The sequence below is a fragment of the Leptodactylus fuscus genome, chromosome 7 (genome assembly GCF_031893055.1).
Source record: "Leptodactylus fuscus isolate aLepFus1 chromosome 7, aLepFus1.hap2, whole genome shotgun sequence".
Classification (NCBI taxonomy): domain Eukaryota; kingdom Metazoa; phylum Chordata; class Amphibia; order Anura; family Leptodactylidae; genus Leptodactylus; species Leptodactylus fuscus.
Window position 1 is genome coordinate 134,678,274 of NC_134271.1, and position 24,560 is coordinate 134,702,833.

At 39.2% G+C, this 24,560-nt stretch overlaps 2 protein-coding genes across 2 annotated transcripts; both read left to right on the forward strand.

Annotated features, from left to right (window-relative positions):
• Positions 1–3,085: 3,085 nt before the first annotated feature.
• On the forward strand, positions 3,086–4,015 carry LOC142212970 (olfactory receptor 12D1-like). The gene has a single exon (XM_075281105.1). The coding sequence runs from the start codon at positions 3,086–3,088 to the stop codon at positions 4,013–4,015; it is 930 nt and encodes a 309-aa protein (XP_075137206.1).
• A 9,424-nt stretch (positions 4,016–13,439) lies between these two features.
• LOC142212971 (olfactory receptor 12D1-like) lies at positions 13,440–14,384 on the forward strand. The gene has a single exon (XM_075281106.1). It carries the CDS (start codon positions 13,455–13,457, stop codon positions 14,382–14,384), a length of 930 nt encoding a protein of 309 aa, XP_075137207.1. The 5' UTR covers positions 13,440–13,454.
• Positions 14,385–24,560: the final 10,176 nt, after the last annotated feature.

A 24,560-nucleotide genomic window follows, 5' to 3' on the forward strand; every position in this document is an offset into this window, starting at 1 on the left:
GAGATGTAGCAGTGTTGGCAGTGCGCTCAGCTCGACTACTCCGAAGATGCAGTCAAGCTCAGCGCACGCCCAGCACTGCTACATCGGATATGAAGCAGAGCTGGCCATGCAATGAGCTTGGCTACTCCGGAGATGCAGTTGAGCTCAGCGTACGGCCAGCACTGCTACATCGGAGATGAAGCAGAGCTGGCTGTGCACTGAGCTCGGCTACTCCGGAGATGCAGCCGAGAGTGCAGCAGGGTTCAACGCACACTCAGCACAGCTACATCTGAGATGCAGTAGAGCTGAGTGTGCAGCAGAGCTGAGAGTGCAGCAGGGTTCTGTGATCATATTGACCCACAGAATACAGGTAACCTGTCATTTTTTCCCCACATTATCCCAAATTAAGCCCTTAAGAAATTGTCGCAAATGCATTTTTTTTTTTTTTTCCAATTCCACCTCATTAAGAATTTTTTTCCAGTTTGCCAGTACTTTGTACAGGATATTGAAAGTTGCCTTTACAAAGTAGAATTTGTCCTGCAGATTATAGGACCTCATGTGGCTCTGTGAACTGATGGCTACTGGTTATGGCTCTTGGAATGGGGAGAGGGAAAAACAGAAGTTTAAAAACAAAATTTGGCTGAGGCATGAAAGGGTTTAAAGTACTATAGCATTACTATAAATTATCTTACCTAAAAAATAGCTCTTTTTCAGGACCCGGCCAGATCCAATGAGCCACCATACCAAGCCTTCAAAATAATGACCTAAAATATTGGTTTGATATTAATTTACTCATATGTGTTATCTTATTATGATTCTGCCCTTAGTTTTCTCTCAATAATATTTATTTAAAATCTATTCCCCTAATACTAAAAAAATCCCAGAATGTCTTTGTAGGCCATACCCATGGGGGCACTTAATGTTAATTACTATACCAGAGGAACATATCACTCAATGCTATATAAGAGATAGCCTTCTCTAGTCAGATTGCTCAGGAGGAAACACAACTGCAAGGCTGAGGATCAAAGAAGGTCTTCATATTTCTTTATATTCTTTTAGTCAATCATTAGAACATGTAGGGAGATACTTACGGTATGTGAGCTTAAATATTCTTTATAGATGGCAATAATATGTAATATACCATTTGATATAAATGCATTATTAATATCGCAGATGATAGGATGGATTCACAGATAGACCACAATATAGAGCAGGTTTATTTGGGTAACCATAGTAGTGTGACTGAATGTCAGATGCTCTCCCACACAAACCCAACGTTCACATGACAGTGTAAAGCAGTGATGGTGTGATGGTCATTTTTTAATGGCCGATACAATCTATGTGAATTGGGCCACTCACAGGACCACTTTTTAAATAGACTGTTTAAGGTCATGTCCTATTTTTATCTGTTTTTATTGATCCATCAATAGAATCCGATCTATGAGTGATATGTGAAAATGGGTGCCCTTTGGATGTAGAAAATGTCCATTTTTCATGGCCGTTTCATTCAACATCCATGTGAATCTAAACAACCTCATCATAAGATCTTTTGTTTTACTAGCCATTGCCTGCGACTTCATCTGCATGATGTGGGCATCGATGATCCGCCTATATCAGGGGTGGGCAATTCATTTTCCCATGGGGCTGCATGAGAAATACTATACTATAGTATAATAATATAGTAAACATAAATTCATTACAGTAGTGAAGCCATGTCATTTACCAGGATAAAAAGTATCCTATGTGTTAACCGAGGTTATAAACTATCTATGTGCCAAACTTCATCCAAATCTGTTCAGCTGTTTTTGAGTGATCGAGGAACAAACATCCAAACTTTCACATTTATAAGTATATTATTAGTAGTAGTAGTTGTTGTTGTTGTTGTTGTTGTTTTTCATTCTCTCTTTAATTTTGATGCCATATCTCTTGAGGTTTTCAGCTTACTTTAAAGGAACGGGGAAAAGGGTACTAGAAATATTAGGCAAAAAAAGTTTATGCGTTTATGTAATTTTTATTAAATAAATGATTAAAAATTATTATAATAAACCAACATACTATAAATCATTTCATTAAAGAACATACTAATTTATAGTAAGCATTGTAAACATGAATGTATAAAATCTTAATATTTTATCATCTCCCCATAACATCCTAATATCCTCACGTTTCCATACAGATTGTTTTTATCATGATAGCAATTTCGTCAACAAGTAAAAAATTTTTTTATTACTTTGTGTTTTAATTATTTAGTTTACTAAAACAAATTCCTGTTCCTGTCCATTGTAGGGGATTGTAGGGTTATAGGTCGGACTTGATGGACTGATGTCTTCATCAAACTCATCTACTATGCAACTATGTAGCCAATACATCTAATATTCATTTCTCCTATATCCACTTAAAGCTGTGAATACTACTACGAGTGTTGTAATGGTGGCTATAAGGCTGAGTTCACTCGGGGTATTTTGGTTAGGATTTTGAGTCCGAATCCGCCTCAAAATCCTGACCAAAAAAGACGGTTCCCATTGAAATCAATGAGAGCCGGTCAGTTCTTTTTTCCGGGAGCCGCTTGTTCCGGCTTCTGGAAAAAAGAAGCGACATGCTCATTCTTCAGGCGGCCTCACGACTCTGCATGAAGACACTCCCTCCTCCCAACTAGGCCCATTCATTTGGGCCTAATCCGGCTCAGAGTGCTACGACTGGATACTGGTGTACTGCACCGGTATCCAGTCACTGCTACCCGTATTTTGGACCGGAACCTGAGGCGGCCTCCATGTTATATTCCGGTCCAAAATACCCCGTGTGAACCAGGTCTAAGATGGCTAGATGGCTATATAAGTAGCTATAACTTCTAAGAAAGCCTCATTCATTACCAGAGTCATATTTAACATTGCTGAATATAATATTACAATGTTACACATTTGTCATTTAAGGGAAAATGGTCTATCCGCAATGACAATGATGGATCATGAAGCTTTATCGAGAATGTTTGATTTATGTTGCGCAGAATATTTATCCTGCATGGACAATTTGCTATCAATTATTTATTATATGCAATTTATGTTCTTAGAATATAACAGGTCTATAAGGTTCTTTTTTTAGCTATAAAATGAACATGGTCAATTCCACCTCAGTAACTGACTTTGTCTTGGCTGGTCTGGGAATTCATGAAGATCTTCGAGTGATTGTTTTCTTAATTATTCTGCTTTTTTACATAGTAGCCTTAGTAGCAAATCTGTCTATTATGCTTATCTCTATTTTTGATATTACTCTCCATACACCCATGTATTTCTTCTTGTACAACTTGGCTTTCCTTGACATTTTTTACTCATCGGTGGTTGTCCCCAAGATGCTGACAGATCTTATGTCACAGAAGAAGATGATCCCATTTTATGGTTGTATGCTACAAGTCCATTTCTTCCATTTCTTGGGTAGTACAGAAGTTGTACTATTTTCCGCCATGTCCTATGACAGATATGTTGCTATTGCACATCCTTTGAGATACTCAACCATTATGAGATACAATGTCTGTATTGGTTTATCTTTGTCTTCTTGGGTTATTGGATTTTCTCATGCATCGGTCCACAGTATAATGACTGCAAAACTCCCTTATTGTGGACCGAATGTAGTCAAACATTTCTTCTGCGATGTCAAACCATTGCTTGACTTGGCCTGTACAGATGTCTCGCTGAATTACAAGCTCCTTGTTAGAGTGACTGGAACTCTCGCTACGACGACGTTAATGTTGACTGTCCTTTCCTACGTCTTCATTAGTAAATTTCTTACAAAAATAAAGACCTTGCAGGGACGAATGCGCGCATTGTCTACATGTAGTGCCCATTTTACTGTGGTGACTCTCCAGTATGGGACAGCCATATTTACCTACATGCGTCCATCTACAGAGGGTTCTCTAGATCAAGACAGAGCAGCTGCCATTATGTTCTCCGTTATAACCCCGGCCTTAAACCCAATAATTTATACATTACGGAACAAAGACATGAAGAAAGCTTTCAAGAAGTTATTAAAATCATCTCTATAACTGTATATTGACACAAAAAACAGACTGAGTTACAGCTATTAAATTAAAGGGCAGCGATTCACTCCGGACATGTGTGTTTAGGAAATACACTAGTGAGAAAAAATAAGGAATTTTTTTTTGAGAAATAAGTAGATTGTTGAAGTTTAATGGCTTACAAAGGGGAAAGATTTGTTCATTCTGAAGAGAAGCCAGAGTACACCAGCCTTGCAGCCCTGGAGTCTTGGGTTTGAATCCCGCCAGGAACAACATCTGTAAAGAGTTTTATATGTTATCCCCGTGTTTTTGTGGATTTCCTCCCATACTCCAAAGACATACTGATAGGAAAAAATGTACATTGTGAGCCCTATATGGGGGAGAAGTAGGAGTAATCTTTCGTGGATGGATGATCATGTCTCCAGGTGTCCATCAGACCAGTATCCTCTGGGATAGTGCTGACTTGCCTGAAGACAAGTCTAGGAGGGGGTTTAGGGTGACGTTTAAATCTCCCAATACAACTTCACCTTGAGAAAACTGTAAAGCAGATCTACTCCAGGGTCCCTGGTCGTGGTTTGGTGCGTATATATATATTACATTTCTTGGAGAAAGAGAATATCTGTTTTCAACTTTGTGCCAATGCGTAGCACTCCGTGTCTCTTGTGTGGTGAGTTCAGTCCATTGGTGTTGAAGGTGGTGGCTGTGACTGTTACTGTAGTCATTCTAGTATATGGTGAGAGGTACCCTGCAAGTCAGGTCACTAAGGCTGCCGGTGCCTTTAGGAGAGACGAGGTCTCCGTCTGGCGCTCAGGAAAGCAAGAAAATAGGCGAGTATTAAAGAAAGGGAGATTCTATAAAAGTTATCAAAAACTTATATGCACCTCAAAATCATACCAATAGAAAGCAAAGATCATCCCTCAAAAAACAAGCCCTGAACCAACTCTGTCAACTGAAATATAAAAATGTTACTCATCTTACAAGATGGTCATGCAAATATAATTTTACGCGCACAAATGTGTTTTTTTGTTCTGCAAAATTTTAATAATGTAAAAAACCAATATAAATGAGGTATTGCCGTAATCCTGCTGTCCTGCAGAATAAAGGGAACATGTTACTTATGCTGTACGCAACATTAAAAAAAAAAAAAAAAAAAAAAAGGTAAAAAGCAATGCCAGAATTAAGTTGTTATGGGCAACCTGAAAAAATGGGGTCATTAAAAAAAAAATACATCTCATACAGTAAAAAAAAAAAAAAAAAATCATCCCTCATATGGTCACATCACCAGGAAAATAAAAAAGATATAGCTTGTACAAAAAAAAAAAACAAAGTGCCAAATCATTAGAATACAATTGGCTGCGGCAGGAAGGGAATGTATAAGCAGTGCGAGCTTGTAGCAGGTGACTCTGCAATTTTAGAGCTTACAAGGGAAAATAAATTAAGTGAACCCCCTAGAGTGCCCCCCATAATCATAGGAGCTATTGGTGTTGTAGTAGAGAATTTGGTGTACCTAATGTACTCTGCACAGTTTATGTATTCACTTTTCACCATTCTCTGTGCAGTCCCGTCTGGGATACTGATGCTTACTACACCCCCTGATAAACTCTTTGAGGGGTGCAGTTTTCAAAATGGGTCACTCCTTATGGGATTCCACTTTTTTGGTACATTAGAGGCTCTGCAAACATGACATGGTGTCTGGATACCAAACATCTTAATCTGTACTTCAAAACCCGCATAGTGCTCCTTCCCTTCTCTGCGCTCCTGTTCGCCCAAACTACAGTCTATGCCACATGTATGACTCTGGTATACCCAGAATAATGTACGTAATGTCATATGTGGGTATAAACTGCTGTTTGGGTACAGAAGGGAATGAGCGATATTTGTTTTTTGGCGCACAGATTTAGACTTTGGATTTCATGACACTTTTGCAGAGCTCCTGAAACATCAGTAAACTGGAATCCCCTGACATGTGATCCCATTTTGTTAACTATACCCCGCCTGAAGCAATTTATCTAATTATTGCTATAACTAGAAATGAATATGCAGCTGAAAGTGAAAGTTGAAAATGGCAATTTTTCAAGGAATATGTAATTTCAATGCATAATATTTTGTGCCCGGCTTGTATCAGAGATGAATGCTTCAAAAGCTGTTGTGCCTGGGATACCCACTTACAGTTTTTGGAGAGTGTGTCTCTGCTGACGCAAACTGGGCACAAAATATTGGGCACTGAAATGGCGTAACTCTAGAAAAATTGCAATTTTCCTTTTTCATTATCAGCTGCGTAATCATTTATTAAAATAGTTTCCAAAATGGGGTCACAAGTCTGTGGATTCCAATTTACTGGCTATTTAGGGGCTCTGCAAAAGTGGCATGACCTCCAAAAACCAAACTATTCTTCAAAAACCAAAATAGCGCACCTTCCCTTCTGTGTCCGACTGTGCCCAAACATCAGTTTGTACCCACATATGACATTAAGTATGTTATCCTGGGTACACCAGTGTCATACATGTGGGCATAAACTGCTGCTATGGCACACATGAGGGTGCAGATGAGAAGGAGCGTTATGTGGCTTTTGGAGAGTAGATTTACATTGTTGGATTTTGGACACCATGCCATATTTGCAGACACCATAAAACTGCCCCTACACAATGGGGTCCCTTCTTGGGGAATTCCAATTTACTGTCACCTCCAGGGATCTGGAAAAAAAAAAAAAAAAACATGGTGTCCAGAAATTCCCTTTGAATCTGTACTCCAAAAGTTAAAAAGTGCAGTGCTTCAACTCTTCTAAGCCCTGTTGTGTGCCTAAGCTGCAGTTTACAACCACATATTTAACTTTTTTGTACCCAGGATAGCCCACTTCATAGTTTTGAGTACATGTTTCTGATGACTCAAAATGGGTACAATGTATTGGGCACCAAAATGGCAGATTTCTTTTAAAAATTTCAATTTTCACTTTGTACATTAATTTTTGGGAAGCATTTTTAGGCTCAAAATGATAATAGCCATTGAGAAGTTCTGTAGCTGTAGTTTCTAGAATGCAGTCATTTTTGAGGGATTTCCATTGTTTTGGTACAATGGGGCAAAAAAGTATTTAGTCAGTCACCAATAGTGCAAGTTCCACCACTTAAAAAGATGAGAGGCGTCTGTAATTTACATCATAGGTAGACCTCAACTATGAGAGACAAAATGTGAAAACAAATCCAGAAAATCACATTGTCTGATTTTGTAAGAATTTATTTGAAAATTATGGTGGAAAATAAGTATTTGGTCACCTACAAGCAATCAAGATTTCTGGCTCTCACAGACCTGTAACTTCTTCTTTACGAGTCTCCTCTTTCCTCCACTCATTACCTGTAGTAATGGCACCTGTTTAAACTTGTTATCACTATAAAAATACACCTGTGCACACCCTCAAACAGTCAGACTCCAAACTCCACTATGGTGAAGACCAAAGAGTTGTCAAAGGACACCAGAAACAAAATTGTAGCCCTGCACCAGGCTGGGAAGACTGAATCTGCAATAGGCAACCAACTTGGATTGAAGAAATCAACTGTGGGAGCAATAATTAGAAAATGGAAGACATACAAGACCACTGATAATCTCCCTCGCTCTGGGGCTCCACGCAAAATCTCACCCCGTGGGGTCAAAATGATCACAAGAACGGTGAGCAAAAATCCCAGAACAACGTGGGGGGACCTAGTGAATGAACTGCAGAGAGCTGGGACCAATGTAACAAAGCCTACCATCAGTAACACACTACGCCGCCAGGGACTCAGATCCTGCAGTGCCAGACGTGTCCCACTGCTTAAGCCAGTACATGTCCGGGCCCGTCTGAAGTTTGCTAGAGAGCATTTTGATGATCCAGAAGAGTATTGGGAGAATGTCCTATGGTCTGATGAAACCAAACTGGAACTGTTTGGTAGAAACACCACTTTACGTGTTTGGAGGAAAAAGAATACTGAGTTGCATCCATCAAACACCATACCTACTGTAAAGCATGGGGGTGGAAACATCATGCTTTGGGGCTGTTTCTCTGCAAAGGGGCCAGGACGACTGATTCGGGTACATGAAAGAATGAATGGGGCCATGTATCGTGAGATTTTGAGTGCAAACCTCCTTTCATCAGCAAGGGCATTGAAGATGAAACGTGGCTGGGTCTTTCAACATGACAATGATCCAAAGCACACCGCCAGGGCAACGAAGGAGTGGCTTTGTAAGAAGCATTTCAAGGTCCTGGAGTGGCCTAGCCAGTCTCCAGATCTCAACCCTATAGAAAACCTTTGGAGGGAGTTGAAAGTCCGTGTTGCCAAGTGACAGCCCCAAAACATCACTGCTCTAGAGGAGATCTCCATGGAGGAATGGGCCAACATACCAACAACAGTATGTGCCAACCTTGTGAAGACTTACAGAAAACGTTTGACCTCTGTCATTGCCAACAAAGGATATATAACAAAGTATTGAGATGAAATTTTGTTACTGACCAAATACTTATCTTCCACCATAATTTGCAAATAAATTCTTACAAAATCAGACAATGTGATTTTCTGGATTTGTTTTCTCATTTTGTCTCTCATAGTTGAGGTCTACCTATGATGTAAATTACAGACGCCTCTCATCTTTTTAAGTGGTGGAACTTGCACTATTGGTGACTGACTAAATACTTTTTTGCCCCACTGTACTTTAGGGGCTCTACAAATGAAACATGACACCTGAAAACTAATCTTCCCAAAACCTGCCCTCCAAAAGCCAAATAGTGTTCTTTCCATTCTGAACTTCACCACATACCCATACAGTAATTTACAACCACGTATGGGGCATTTCTGTGTTCAGGAGAAATTTTGTAACAACCTGTGTTGTGTTTTTCTTCTTTATCCCCTTGTAAAAATTAAAAATATGGTGATAAATGGATGGTTTATTGGAAGAAAATGTAATTTTTAATTTTTACATCCCAATATTAATAGAATCTGTGAAACATCTGTAGGGTGAAAATGCTCAATATACCTCTTGAGAAATTCCTTGAGGGGTTTAGTTTCCAAAATGCAGTCAATTTGTTTTGTTTTTTTCCATTATATTGGTATTTTAGGGACTCTGCAAATGCGACATGGCACCTGAAAACTATTCCAGAAAAATCTGCTCTCCAAAAGCCAAATAGTGCTCTTTCCATTCTGAGGCTTGCCATGTATTTTCTTGTGAAAATGAAAAAAATGGGGCTAAATTGATGGCATAGTGGAAACAAAGCTATTTTTAATTTTCATGTCCCAATATTTAAAAAAATCTGTAAAACAGCTGTGGGGTCAAAATGCTCACTACACTCCTTGATATGTTCTATGAGGAGTGTAGTTTGCAAAATGGGGTAATTTTTAGGGGTTTACTTTGTATTGATACTCTAGGTCCTCTGCAATTGCAACATAGCACCTGAAAACTATTCCAGCAAAATCTAAACTAGCAATAACTCTTGTTAAATTCTGTCAAGGGTGTAGTTTCCAAAATGGGGTCACTTTTGGGTGGTTTCCAATATATTAGTTACAAATGAGACATGGTGCCTGAAAACTATTCCAGCAAAATCTGCTTTTCAAATGCCAAGTCTCGCTCCTTCACTTCCATGTGCTGCTGTGTGCCCAACAATCAGTTTACACCCACTTGTGGGGTATTTCTGTGCTTAGGAGAAATTGCATAAGAACATGTGAGATGCATTTTCTCCTGTAACCCTTTGTGAATGTGTTAGTTTTAGGGATAAATGAATGTACTATTGGATAAAAATGAAATGTCTAAATTTTACCTCCATGTTGTTTTAATTCCCATGAAATGCTTAAAGGGTTAACAAACTTCCCAAATGCTGTTTTGAATTATAGATAGGGTGCAGTTTTGAAAATGGAGTAATTTATGAAGGTTTCTAATATATGGGCCTTGATAATCCTCTTCACATCTGAAGTGGTCCCTAAAAAATGATTTTGGAAAATTTTCTTGTAAATCTGGAAAATCACTTAGACTTGTAAGCCTTGTAGCATCCAAAACAAAAGGACAATTAAAAGATGATTCCAATATAAGGCAGAGATTTCATAGATAATATTTATTCATGTATTTTGGTGTTATGACTATCTGCCTGAAAAGCAAAGCGTTTCACATTTTGAAAATTGTGATTTTTTTTCTCAAATTTCCATCAAACTACCTAATTTTTTAGAAATAAATACAAAACTACTGATCAATGTTTACCACTAACATGAAGTGCAATGTGTCATGAAAAAACAAACTCAAAATCACTTGTGTAAGTTATGGCATCTCAAAGTTATTGCCATATAAAGTGACACATATCAGTTTTGAAAAACGAGGCCTGGCCCATAAGGTACTTTTAGGCCCGGTCCTTAACCAGTTAAGTATTCCTAGTTTTCATAGCACAGACACATATTTTAATGTTGTACACAGATTATAAAGAATTTATATATTTTTTTTAATTACCCTTGGCCCATTGAGTTTTTGATCAATGATTAAAAATGTATTTCCCTAATGGCGGATCCATTTCAGAATCCTTTGGGGCACTTAATGTTAATTGCAATATAGAAAAACAATTCCACTCAATGCTATAAATGTCGCAGGCAAAACAAATAGCCATCTCCAGCCATAAAGAGGAAACCAATCGTGAAGACTGACAATCCACCAAAGAAGATCCTGAAACTTTCTTCTTAATCAGAAAATGTAAGGATAAACCTAAGGTACAATATATGAGCAGGAATATTCTTTGGAAACCAGTTAAATAGTTTTTATATATAAATGTAATGTTTTATTAAAATCACTCGTAGGCAGCAGTAGGTATGACTTGGAGAACTTCACCAGTTCATATCCAAAGGAAGAGCAGCACGCCATCATTCCTAAATTATTGTAGCTTTATTCATCCAAGCTAACAATGACGATTGAGCATGACATTGAGGGCAGTCTCGAACATAATGTATCACTGTAGTAAAATATTGAATGGTTCTAATGGTTCACTCCTTATACAAGGGATCAATTCAACAGTGGGAATAAAACTAGTGCAACAAGAGACAAAAATAGTCACATAGATGCTAGGCTTGATCAAGGTATATCAGGAGGCTTATTTCTGTAGATAAGATACTCAATTACACTCTACTATCCAACCAGCGATATATTGGTGTATTGTCATTCTTGTATATTGACTGTAGAAATCTATTTGTCGCATCTTAGCTGGTGTTGGGTATACTGTTTGAAGTAGTAGCCCAAGTTGGGCACGTTCTATCCTACTAGCCTGAGTCCACTGCTAGAAATTTTACATTTTTCTTTTGCATTATCCCCTTCTCTCTTTATAGTCATTCTACATTGGGAATGAGCACATTACCAGATATCCATGTACAACACTTGGGCTTGCACAGTTAGGGCAAGTTCACAGGGTTTTTAGGTCAGGATTTTGGGGTCGTATCTGCCTCAAAATCCTGACCAAAAATACGGCTCCCATTGAAATCAATGGGAGCCGGTCAGTTTTTTTCTGGGAGCCGTTTGTTCCAGCTTCCGGAAAAAGAAGTGAGATACTCATTCCTTCAGGCGTATTCACCTCGCGACATCCGACTGAAGACACTTCCTCCTGACTAGGCCCATTCATTTGGGCCTAATCCAGAGTGGAGCGCGCGACTAGAAACCGATGCACTGCACCGGCATCCAATCACAGCTACCCGTATTTTGGATCGGAACCTGATGTGGCCTCGGTCTTAGGTTCCAGACCAAAAAACCCCGTGTGAACTTACCCTTACAGTAGGGTGCTTGTAAATGATGATCACAATTCTAAACTACGAATGGCCACCACCACTTACCTAGTTTCACCAAAAAAACAGTCCTAATTTAAGGCATACTTTATGTATCGTTGCATATTTTTATGCCCAGATGTAATGCACCATCATATAGAAGTATAGAAGCACGAGAAGCAAATTCCCATTAGAACTAGACACGAGGTTGATTTTTTTTTTTTTTTTTTTTTTTTTAGGAGGGTATCAAAAAAACACAGATGCACTTTAAGTATTTAAAAACAGTATGTAGACGCTGGAGTAATATTTTGTTTGGGGGCATTCTAATGCCACAATGAAACTACTCGTAAAATAAAATGTGTTATTTTGGTGCATTATGTATGTGTTACTATAGGGCTTAAGGAACGGCATATTCCAAATTACATAGCATCAGAATCATACCTAAATAATTTTACAATTTTGGCCACCGAATTATGACGTAAAAAAATTTGGTGCAGTGGTTTTATTTATAATTTGTGGGTTTTTTTGTATGTTTTCCATACAAAGTATGAAAGCATATGGTATATTTAGAAGCTAAGTAAATTTACTAAATAAATCTAAAACCCTAAAGCCTCCCGCACATGGAGTGGTAGATATCTTATCTTATCTTATATAGTGTACTGGGTGGCCATATTATGCTATCCTTCAGATATTCTCTCTTAAAAACCAGGTAGAATACTAAACCTCCATAACACAACATTTGTTTTGATAAAGAATAGGAAAACAGAGAGTAAGACATGACCAAGTTTCAACCTTGAAATGTGATCCTTCTGTTCGTGGGAATTACCAGCCTCAACTTCAGGTCTTGTGAGGAACTCCCAGCATCATACAGTAGTTATTTATGCTGTTAGGAGTCCCTGCATCTCAACAACACTGGAATTTGTATGAGACAATATGTAGCTAAGAGGTAGGGACTAGGGTTGATCGGATTCCGATCGGCGATCAAGTAAATTTCACGATCGAGATTGGAATTCCGACCCGATCTTTTCCAGTGGGATCAAGATCGGAGGTTATCTCAAGATCGGCTCAACCCTAAAAGTGACTTTTCCCATAGAAAAGCATTGACTAGGGTTGAAGATCGGGATCGGAAAAGATCGGATTCCGATCGGCGATCGAGCAAATTTCACGATCGGGATCGAGATTGGCTGGAAAATGATCGGAATTTGAATTTTAAAATCGATCTTGAAATCTCAAGATCGGCTCAACTCTAGTAGGGACTCCTACCATCATATAGAACTATACTGCTAGGAGTCCCTATCGTGGCATAAGGTAAATCTAGCCAACACGTGAACCGAGTTCCATGGCTGAAACTTGGCTATTTGAATGAGGGGTAATTTATCATCGCAAGATAAAAGACTGAATCCTCTGGAGATCTTGACGACCATCAGTTCTACAGACTTTCATTTATTGACATGTATTACTGCTCTAAAATCCCTTAGCGAAAATCTATACACAAATTGTGTACATTTTAGTAGATATCTTATTTATGAAGCCTTTTCTAATAATATTTCAGGACTCCTCTATATCATCTTACGATCATTTTTTTCTTGAACGACAAATCCAATCCAATTTCAAGTAAAACAATTTCTAAAACTTATAATATTTAATGCATTGCCCTGGGTCTACAAAATACAATGATCGCTTCTATTTAGCCATATTGGGTTCACAATACAATATATACAATGGACAAGCACAACTGCTCCATGGTAACTTACTTTGTCTTGGACGGTCTGGGAGCTCAAGATGATCTTCGGTTGATCCTCTTCGTAAGCGTTTTATTATTTTACATAGTAACCTTGGTAGCAAATCTGTCTATAATAATTATCCCTATTTTTGATTCTACTCGTCATACACCGATGTATTTCTTCTTGTATAACTTGGCTTTCCTTAACATCTGTTACTCATCGGTGGTTGTCCCCAAGATGCTCATAGACCTTATGTTTCAGAAGAAGATGATCTCATTTTATGGCTGTATGCTACAAGTCCATTTCTTCCATTTCTTGGGTAGTACAGAAATTATATTATTTTCGGTCATGTCCTATGACAGATATGTGGCTATTGCACACCCTTTGAGATACTCAACCATAATGAATTACAAGGTCTGTTTTGGTTTAACCTTGTCTTCTTGGGTCATTGGATTTTGTCATGCCTCGGTCCACAGTATAATGACTGCAAGGCTTCCATTTTGTGGACCAAATGTGGTGAAACATTTCTTCTGTGATGTTAAACCTGTGCTTAACTTGGCCTGTACAGATGTAACTCTGAATTTCAACCTGCTTACTGGTGTAACTGGAACAATAGCTTCAATAACCTTATCGTTGACTGTTCTTTCCTACATCTTTATTAGCAAATTTCTCATAAAAATAAAGACCTCACAAGGACGAAAACGGGCAGTGTCTACATGTAGTGCCCATTTCACTGTGGTTACTCTCCAGTATGGGACAGCCATTTTCACCTATATGCGCCCAACTACAGAAGATTCTCTAGATCAAGACAGAGCAGCCGCCATTATGTTCTCCGTCATAACCCCGGCCTTAAACCCAATAATTTATACATTAAGGAACAAAGACATGAAGAAAGCTTTACAGAAGTTACTTAAAAGAGCTCATTGATAAATTATATGTAATAAATGTAAATCTCTTAGATATCTGAAAGTAAAATTTTTATTTGAAAGTATCTTATGTATGCAATATTATTGTGCACAATTAAGGAAAAACATATTCATTTATGTCTGTTTTATTCTTAATAGAAATATACCGGTACTGTATTTTTGACAAAAAAAATTAAAGCAAAAAAATTGTCTGTTTTGACACTTTTACTCACTAGTTAAAACTATTTTTAGATTTATAATAATTTCTGAATATTTTATTTTTAATTCAACATTTATAGTTACTAGAGATGAGCGAGTAGTATTCGATCGAGTAGGTATTCAATCGAATACTACGGTATTCGAGATACTCGTACTCGATCGAACACTACTAGCTGTTCGAAGTTTAAGGTTCGATGCAGAACCAGTGTTGATTGGCAGAATGCTATACATTCACGCCATTTTCCTCTGTGTGAATGGACCCTTAGGGCACATTCGGACAATCACCGGGTATATTCCTGTCGGTATAGACAGTGTCAAGTTTTTCATTTGAGGCATCCCTGTGTTTTAAAATCGTGTTCCAATACTATACATCATTGTATACTTATATATTCCATATACCAACATGATCGATTACATTCATCCAAGAGAACTGCACATGCGCAAGTATAGCGGGGGAGCATGCATATCTCGTGTATAGCGGGGGAGCATGCATATCTCGTGTATACCTTCAATGATGTTTAATGATGCAGATCTATATGCACAATCATACACTACACCCTTCACGGAACATATCGAGGGGTTTAGTGAGCACTTTGACTTCACAGCTGTTTCACAGATTTTATTAACATTGAGAAGTGAACATGAAAAATTATTTTTTTTTCCAATATACCATACATTTAGTACCAAATTTTTCATATTTACAATTAGTTAAAGAAGAAAAAACACAACCCAGTTGGTTACACCATATCTCCTGAATACAGAAATACCCCACATGTGGTTGTAAACTTCTATATGTGATGGGGCACGGAATGGAAAGAGCGGTATTTGGCTTTTGGAGGGCAGATTTTGCTGGAATAATTTTCAGGTGCCATGTCGCATTTGCAGGGACCCTAAAGTATCAGTACAACAGAAACCTCTAATAAGGGACCCTATTTTATAAATTACAACCCTCAAGAAATTTTTCAAAGGGTATTACCATTTTGAGCCCAAGAGTGTTTCATAAAAAATAATGTATGAAGTGAAAATTGAAATTTATAAAATATATATATATATATATATATATATATATATAAATAAATATGCAGTTTTCATGTGCAATGTGCTTCGCCCACTTTGTGTCATCAGAGACACGCACTCCTAAAACTATCCCAGGTGCAAAAAAGTTGTATATGTGGGTGTAAACTGATTTTTGGGTACACATCAGGGCTCAAAAGGGAAGGAGCAGTACAATTTTTAGCTTTCAGAGTATAAATGTAGAGGGACTTTCTGGACGCCATGTTGTTTTTGCAGAGCCCCAGAGGTGCCAGTAAATTGGAATTCTCCAAGAAGTGATTGCATTTTGTAGGGACAGTTTTAGGGTCTCTGAAAACTTGGCATGGCATCCAAAAACTAACAATTAAATCTGTATTCCAAAAGCACATAGCTCTCCTTCTCCTGCGCCTTGCTGAGTGCCCAAATTGTAGTTTATACCCACGTGTGTGACACTGGTGTACCCAGGATAACATATTTAATGTCATATGTGGGTATAAACTGCTGTTTGGTCATAGCCAGGTACAGAAGGGAAGGAGTGCTGATTCGGTTTTTGGAGCATGGTTTGGTTTTTGGACATCATGCCACTTTTGCAAAGCCACTGATTTGGCAGTAAAGTGGAAGCTGCAGACATGTGACCACATTTTGGAAACTACACCACTGAAGGAATTTGAGTGTTGCATTAGTTTAATTTACAGAAATGAAGGTGCAGCTGATAATGAAAAGTGAAAAATGAAATTACTAAATCCAACACAACAGCATGTCCAATCTCAGTTCTTCAAGGGTCAGAAGAAGCCTGCAGAAGATGTCAACATTAGAGATGAGCGAACACTAAAATGTCCGAGGTTTGAAATCCAATTCGAACAGCCGCTCACTGTTCGACTGTTCGAACAGATTTCGAACCCCATTATAGTCTATGGGGAGGAAATGCTCATTTCAGGGGTACGCAAAATTTGATAAAATCATACTTACCAAGTCCACGAGTGACGGTCGGGCTGGATTCTGCTTGCATTTTTTGGCTTGAGAAAGCGTCGGTACAGACGCGAAACGGCTGTTGCCACCCTTTTGCCAACAATGTTTTTCTCCCTCCCTGTAATATTATTTTTATTTTGCACTTAATAAAGGACTTTGCTTTTACCAAAGAAGTGTCATCTGCCGACTTTGGACCGGTGAGTGCCCACCCCAATCTTTCTCTATTTTTTCTTGAAGAATCATATGCTTTATAATAGGGGTGTAGAGCACCACTTCTAGCGGCATACAACTGGTAGACGTTACCAGTAAAGGGGAATAACGGATTGAAAGAGAAGTGACCCGGATTATAAAGGATGATGTATTGTGTATAGCAGTGCCGTCCAAGTTCTTTTCTTTGCACGGATAATATTTTTATTTCCCTGTCTATTTACCATATAATTATGTACTGCGACAAAATAGGATACAAGATGGATAGGTGACAGATGGACGTGAGTATGCGCCATCCAAATAAGGGTTTGCACTCCTGATCTTGAAAGATATATACTGTGTTGCTTTGGACTTTGTTATAGTGATTAGAGATGAGCGAGTAGTATTTGATTGAGTAGGTATTCGATCGAATACTACGGTATTCGAAATACTCGCACTCGATCGAGTACCACTCGCTATTCGAATGGAAAAGTTCGATGCAGAACCAGTATTGATTGGCCGAATGCTATATAGTCGGACAATCAACGCTGGTTCACATACTATATTACACTGCTCTTATCTCACCTTCTGAGAAAGACAGGGTTGTTATCTCTCTGTGTAAACACTCAGCTAACTCTCAGTGTTCATGCATTTGCTTATTATCTGATCTGCTCTAGGCATTGCAGACAAACTTACCTGGGAGACACCTTTAATCCAAATTGGCAATTTTCAACATGCCTGGAAAAAGAAAATCTAATTTGTCGCAAACAAGGAGAGCTATGAAGGTAGCCAGAAGTCACAGAGCTCTCAGGCGGAGCTGAGGGGGATCATCAACACCAATAACATGCTCATTATATGGCATCCCAGCGAGCTGCTGAGATACCAGAACAATCACGGGTACAGTGCAAGGAACAAGTTCAGTGGCAAGGCGAGGCTTGACAGCTGCCGAAACGCCGGAGAGGCGGATCATCAATGCCAACAACACGCTCATTATATGACATTCCAGCAAGGTGCTGAGATGCCAGAACAATCGGCACAGTGCAAGAAACAAGTTCAGCGGCAGGCCAGATTGAGCGCTGCCAAAACGCTGGAGAATGCGGATCATCAATGCCAACAACATGCTCATTATATGGCATCCCAGTGAGCTGCTGAGATACTGGAACAATCACAGGCACAGCATGAGGAATGAGTTCAGCAGCAGGACAGCTTGACAGCTGTAGAAACGCCGGAGCAGGCAGATCATCAACACTAACAGAACGCTCATTATGTGGTGTCCGAGTGAGCTGCTGAGATGCCGTAACAATCACAGGCATGGTGTGAGGAACAAGGTCAGCAGCAGGACAGCTTGAGAGCTGCCGAAATGCCGGAGCATGCAAACCATCCACAGCATCAATTTGCTGAATATAGGCATATCATCGAACCCAACAACCCGCAGACAAAGTCGTGGGCAGAGGCTAGTAAATAAATAGGGCCATGCATCAAGTCATTTAACAATGGATTTACACCTTGCCCATTTCTTATCGAGGTCCCTAATGAAAAACTCCAAAATTATCACCTAATCTCTAGTGAAATGCTATCCGTGACATAGCAGCCATCAGTATTCTGCCAGCTACCCATTTATTTTAAGGCAGAATAACCTCAAAGGTCAAACTTAGTAAAATCATTTCTAATGAAGTTGGGATGGATTTAGAACAAATTTGAAAAATTATTGCAAAAACTTTCCTCCAAAAACCATCTTGTTGCTCTCATCTAATCTTGCACCATAAATTCCTCTCCCAGTTCAGCATATAATCCAATTTCCGCTTACTCTGAGAAGTTGTTATTAAGTATATGATCTGGAGACCACCCTTGACATTAGCTGAAGATGTTGTTACCTTAGGAAAATTTCTCCCTGTTTAAAGATTTCATCCACTAATTGATATTTCAGCGAGAATTTAATAATTTGGATATATCAGAAATATATTGTGACTGAAAAGTTGAATGTTTTCATTAACTCCCAAAGGGCCTAAACTGAGGACCCTAATAAAGGTCCTTCAGGTGAGAAATACCAACTCCCAGATATCTTGTAAGATTGAGATTTAAAAATATATATATACTAGCTGGTACCCGCGACTTCGTCTGCGGTGATTGTAGCAGTGGGTATATACAGGCATGGGTAAGGTTTTCGTACTGTGTATAAGGTATGGGATATGAAATGTAAGTTTGTTTCTTGTTGTTGCTGTAATTCAGAGAATACGTGAGACTTTTGTGTTGAAGTTACTTTGTATTTGAGCTGCTATATATACGGTGTTGTGAGAAACTTTACATAGTGACTTTGGGACAGAAGTATTTGAAGTTCCCGCCGATGGCATTTTTTGATTTTCGTTTTTGACTCCCCTCCTTCTAAACCCCATAACTTTATTATTTCTCCGCTCCCAGAGTCATATGAGGTCTTAATTTTTCCTGGGACAAATTTTTCTTCATGATGCCACTATTATTTATTCTATATAATGTACTGGGAAGCAGGGAAAAAATTCAGAATGGGGTGGATTTGAAGAAAAAATGCATTTCTGCGACTTTCTTACGGGCTTTGGTTTTACGGCATTCACTGTGCAACCAAAATGACATGTCCCCTGTATTCTGTGTTTCCTTACGATTCTGGGGATACCAAATTAATATGGTTTTATTTACATTTTGACCCCTTAAAAAAAATCCAAAACTGTGTTTAATTTTTTTTTTTTTAAAAGTCGCCATATTCCGACAGCCGTAACTTTTTTATACGTGCGTGTACGGGGATGTATAGGGCGTCTTTTTTTGCGGGGCCAGGTGTACTTTGTAGTTCTACCATTTTCGGGAAATGTTATTGCTTTGATCACTTTTTATTCAAATTTTTATCAGTATCAAAACAGTGAAAAAACGGCGGTTTGGCACTTTTGACCATTTTTCCTGCTACAGCGTTTACCGAACAGGAAAAATATTTGTATAGCTTTGTAGAGCGGGCGATTTCGGATGTGGGGATACCTAATATGTATGTGTTTCACAGTTTTTAAGTACTTTTACATGTGTTCTAGGGAAAGGGGGGTGATTTGAATTTTTAATCCTTTTCATTTTTTTTTTTATATTTTTTTTTTACTTTTTTTAATTTTTTTTTTTTTTTTTGCATTTTTTAGACCGCCTAGGGGTATTGACATGGGTGGGGGGTGTCGCGGATTGTCAGAGCGGGGGTCGGCAAACATGGCTGCTCCGGAGCGTTAAAGAGAACCTCCTGGAGTATCGTTATCCAGGATCCAGGAACTGATTAAAAGCTACAGGAAGCGACTAGAGGCTGTTATCTTTGCAAAAGGAGGATCTACTAAATATTAATGCCAATTTTCTGTTGAGGTGCCCATACTTTTGCACCGGTCAAATTTTGGTTTAATGCATATTGCGCATTTTCTGTTAGTACAATAAACCTCATTTCAATCCTGAAATATTACTGTGTCCATCAGTTATTAGATATATCAAACTGAAATGGCTGCTGCAAACACCAAAATATTTAGAACTAAAAATGATTAAGATTAATAGGGGTGCCCAAACTTTTTCATAGGACTGTATATGTATATGAGATTGTGTGGGGTTAGGGGCGAGGCTGTAGAGGGCAATATGAATTTTGTGGCTTGCTATGGTCCAAAGTGTGTGAGATTGCAGAGATGGTGGTGTGAGTTTGGGTTTTGTGGGGGTCCTGGCACAAACGTATGTGCGCTATTGTGTCGAAAAGTAGCCTATTGTTTAATCGGGTGTATTAACTATGTTTGTGGAAAATTTCAGCCAAATCGGTGGAGCGGTTTTTCCATGATTGAGGAACAAACATCCGAACCTGCAAACATCCAAACACACAAACCCACAAACCCACAAACTCACAAACTTTCACATTTATAATATTAACCCCATAGAGACACAGCCCAAAAGTGACTTAAGGACCAGGCCTCTTTTTTCAAAACTGACATGTGTCACTTTAAATGTCAATAACTTTGAGACGCTTTAACTTACACAAGTGATTCTGAGATTGTTTTTTCGTAACACATTGTACTTCATGTCAGTAGTAAATTTTCGACAATATGTTTTGTCTTTAATTATGAAAAAATAGGAAATTTGGTGAAAATTTTGAAAAAAATGCAGTTTTCAAACTTTGAAATTGCAAGCCTTTCAAATAGAAAGTCATACTACCCAAATTTTTTCATAAATATAATTAACCATGTCTCATATTTATGTGGCAATCAAATTTTAAGCACCCTTTCATTTTTTTCAGAAATTATAAGGCTTACAAGTCAAGCAGTAATTTTCCAAATTTTCAAGAAAATTTCCAAAACACATTTTTCAAGGGACTAGTTCAGTTCTGAAGGGAAATTGAAAGGCCTCTCTAATAATTCCCCCCATAAGTCACCCCATTCTAAAAACTGCACTCCTGAAAGAATCCAAAACAGCAGTTAGAAAGTTTCTTAACCCTTTCAGCATTTCACAGCAATTACAGCAAAATGGAGGTCAAATTTACATTTTTCAATTTCTGTCACTAATATATTCATTTAGCCCTAGAATTTACACATTTACTAAGGGTTAAAGGAGAAACTGCACCCCACATTTTGTTACACAATTTCTCCCGAACACGACAATACCCCATATGTGCTGGTACCCTAATGTACGGGCACACGATCGCTCTCAGAACGGATGGAGCGCTAATTGGATTTTGTAGGCCAGATTTTGCTAGAATACTTTTCAGGCACCATGTCCCGTTTGCAGAGCCCCCAAGGTGCCAAAACAGGGGAAAACCCCAAAATGTCACCCCATTTTGGAAACTAGACCCCTCAAGGAATTTATCAAGGGGTATAGTGAGCCCTTTGACCCTACAGGAGTGTAGCAGAATTGGCCCAACAAAAGGAAAAGTAACATTTTTTGCTATAAAATGTTGCTTTAACCCCAAATTTTGCATTTCCACAAGGGGTTAAAAGAGAAAATGCACCCCACAAATTGTCAAGCATTTTCTCCCAACAACAGAAATGCCCAATATGTGGATGTAAAATGATCTATGGGCACGCTGTGAGGTCCAGAGCGGAAGGAGCGCTATTGGGATTTTGGAGGGCAAATTTAGCTGGAATCTGTTTCAGGCACCATGTTGCATTTGGAGAGCCCCTGAAGTGCCAGAACAGTAGAAACCCCCCCAAAATGACCCCATTTTGGAAACTAGACCCCTCAAGGAATTTATCAAGGGGTATAGTGACCACTTAGACCCTACAGGTGTTTCACAGATTTTTTTACCATTGAGATGTGAAAATGAAAAATTACTTTTTTTATAATAAAATGTCACTGTAGCCCCAAATTTTTCATCTTCACAAGGGGTTAAAGGAAAAATTGCACCCCACATTTTGTTACACAATTTCTCCCGAACACGACAATACCCCGTATGTGCTGGTACCCTAATGTACGGGCACACGGTCGCTCTCAAAACGGATGGAGCCCTAATTGGATTTTGTAGGCCAGGTTTTGCTAGAATACTTTTCAGGCACCATGTCCCGTTTGCAGAGCCCCCAAGGTGCCAAAACAGGGGAAACCCCCAAAATGTCACCCCATTTTGGAAACTAGACCCCTCAAGGAATTTATCAAGGGGTATAGTGAGCCCTTTGACCCTACAGGAGTGTAGCAGAATTGGCCCAACAAAAGGAAAAGTAACATTTTTTGCTATAAAATGTTGCTTTAACCCCAAATTTTGCATTTCTACAAGGGGTTAAAAGAGAAAATGCACCCCACAATTTGTCAAGCATTTTCTCCCAACAACAGAAATGCCCCATATGTGGATGTAAAATTATCTATGGGCACGCTGTGAGGTCCAGAGCGGAAGGAGCGCTATTGGGATTTTGGAGGGCAAATTTAGCTGGAATCTGTTTCAGGCACCATGTTGCATTTGGAGAGCCCCTGAAGTGCCAGAACAGTAGAAACCCCCCCAAAATGACCCCATTTTGGAAACTAGACCCCTCAAGGAATTTATCAAGGGGTATAGTGACCACTTAGACCCTACAAGTGTTTCACAGATTTTTTTACCATTGAGATGTGAAAATGAAAAATTACTTTTTTTATAATAAAATGTCACTGTAGCCCCAAATTTTTCATCTTCACAAGGGGTTAAAGGAAAAATTGCACCCCACATTTTGTTACACAATTTCTCCCGAACACGACAATACCCTGTATGTGCTGGTACCCTAATGTACGGGCACACGGTCGCTCTCAAAACGGATGGAGCCCTAATTGGATTTTGTAGGCCAGGTTTTGCTAGAATACTTTTCAGGCACCATGTCCCGTTTGCAGAGCCCCCAAGGTGCCAAAACAGGGGAAAACCCCAAAATGTCACCCCATTTTGGAAACTAGACCCCTCAAGGAATTTATCAAGGGGTATAGTGAGCCCTTTGACCCTACAGGAGTGTAGCAGAATTGGCCCAACAAAAGGAAAAGTAACATTTTTTGCTATAAAATGTTGCTTTAACCCCAAATTTTGCATTTCCACAAGGGGTTAAAAGAGAAAATGCACCCCACAAATTGTCAAGCATTTTCTCCCAACTACAGAAATGCCCCACATGTGTATGTAAAGTGATGTATGGTCACACAGTGGGAGAGAACAATAGTTGGAGGGTAGATTTGGCTGCAATTGGTTTTAGTTACCATGTCACATTTGCAGAGGCCTTGAAGTGCCAAAACAGTGAAAGCCCCCAAAAATGTGACCCCATTTTGGAAACTAGACCCCTTGACTTCAGTGACGTCAGTGTTAAATTGCACCCAAGTATAGCAAACATTTGGATGCAGCTTGTATGGCAATAATTTATTTTGCAGAAATTACTGCATAACCGTATGAAAGTAATTGTGTGCAGAATACGTGATGGTATAAGGAGGCGATATTCCATGGAAAATAAATTCTAAAATTAATATTTCATGGAAGTGTGGTACAATCTAAAGCACTCCTTCATGCACAGGCCAGGTTTATCAGGGCAGGTGTCACACTGATAAGTGGTGTCTCTCCTTATTCCTCTTTTGTAACACACTCTGCATCTTTTTTGGTTTTTCCCTTTTTTAGCAGTTTGGGGGACTTCGCCGGGAAAATGTTGCCCTGGTACTATACGGGAACCTTGAGTTTCAGAAGTACTGGGGCCTGGCACTTCTAGGTCCCCAAATATCAGGGTCTTGATAATTGTCTCCTGAAACTCAAGGAAAGTTCCTGTGTGGCCTGCACATCGTGGTAGCACGTAAGAGTTATACAATGCCATCTGAACCATGTGCACGGCCAGCTTTTTGTACCACACTCTTGTTTTTCGCATGGCACTGTAGGGCTTTAGGACTTGATCAGATAGATCAACCCCTCCCATGTACTTATTGTATGCCAGGATGCAGTCTGGCTTGGAGACAGTGGTACTGGTGCCACGCAGAGGGACAGAGGTGCTGCCGCTGCCATTAGCTGTGGTCAGTACAAAAACATCCCTCTTGTCCTTATACTTGACCAGCAGCATATTTTCATTGCAGACGGCACTACTCTCACCCTTTCTGAGGGGCTGCGCAATATGTGCCTAGGGAGGCCTCTTTGATTTCTGCGCACAGTCCCACAAGCTGCAGTTCCTCTGGAACTCAGGGATCTAAAGAGTGGGATGCTGGTGTAAAAGTTATCCACATCGAGGTGATAACCCTTGTCCAGCAGTGGGTGCATCAAATCCCACACAATTTTCCCACTAACTCCTAGGATTGGGGGGCAGTCTGGGGGCTCAATCCTTGTGTCCCTTCCTTCATACACCCTAAATTT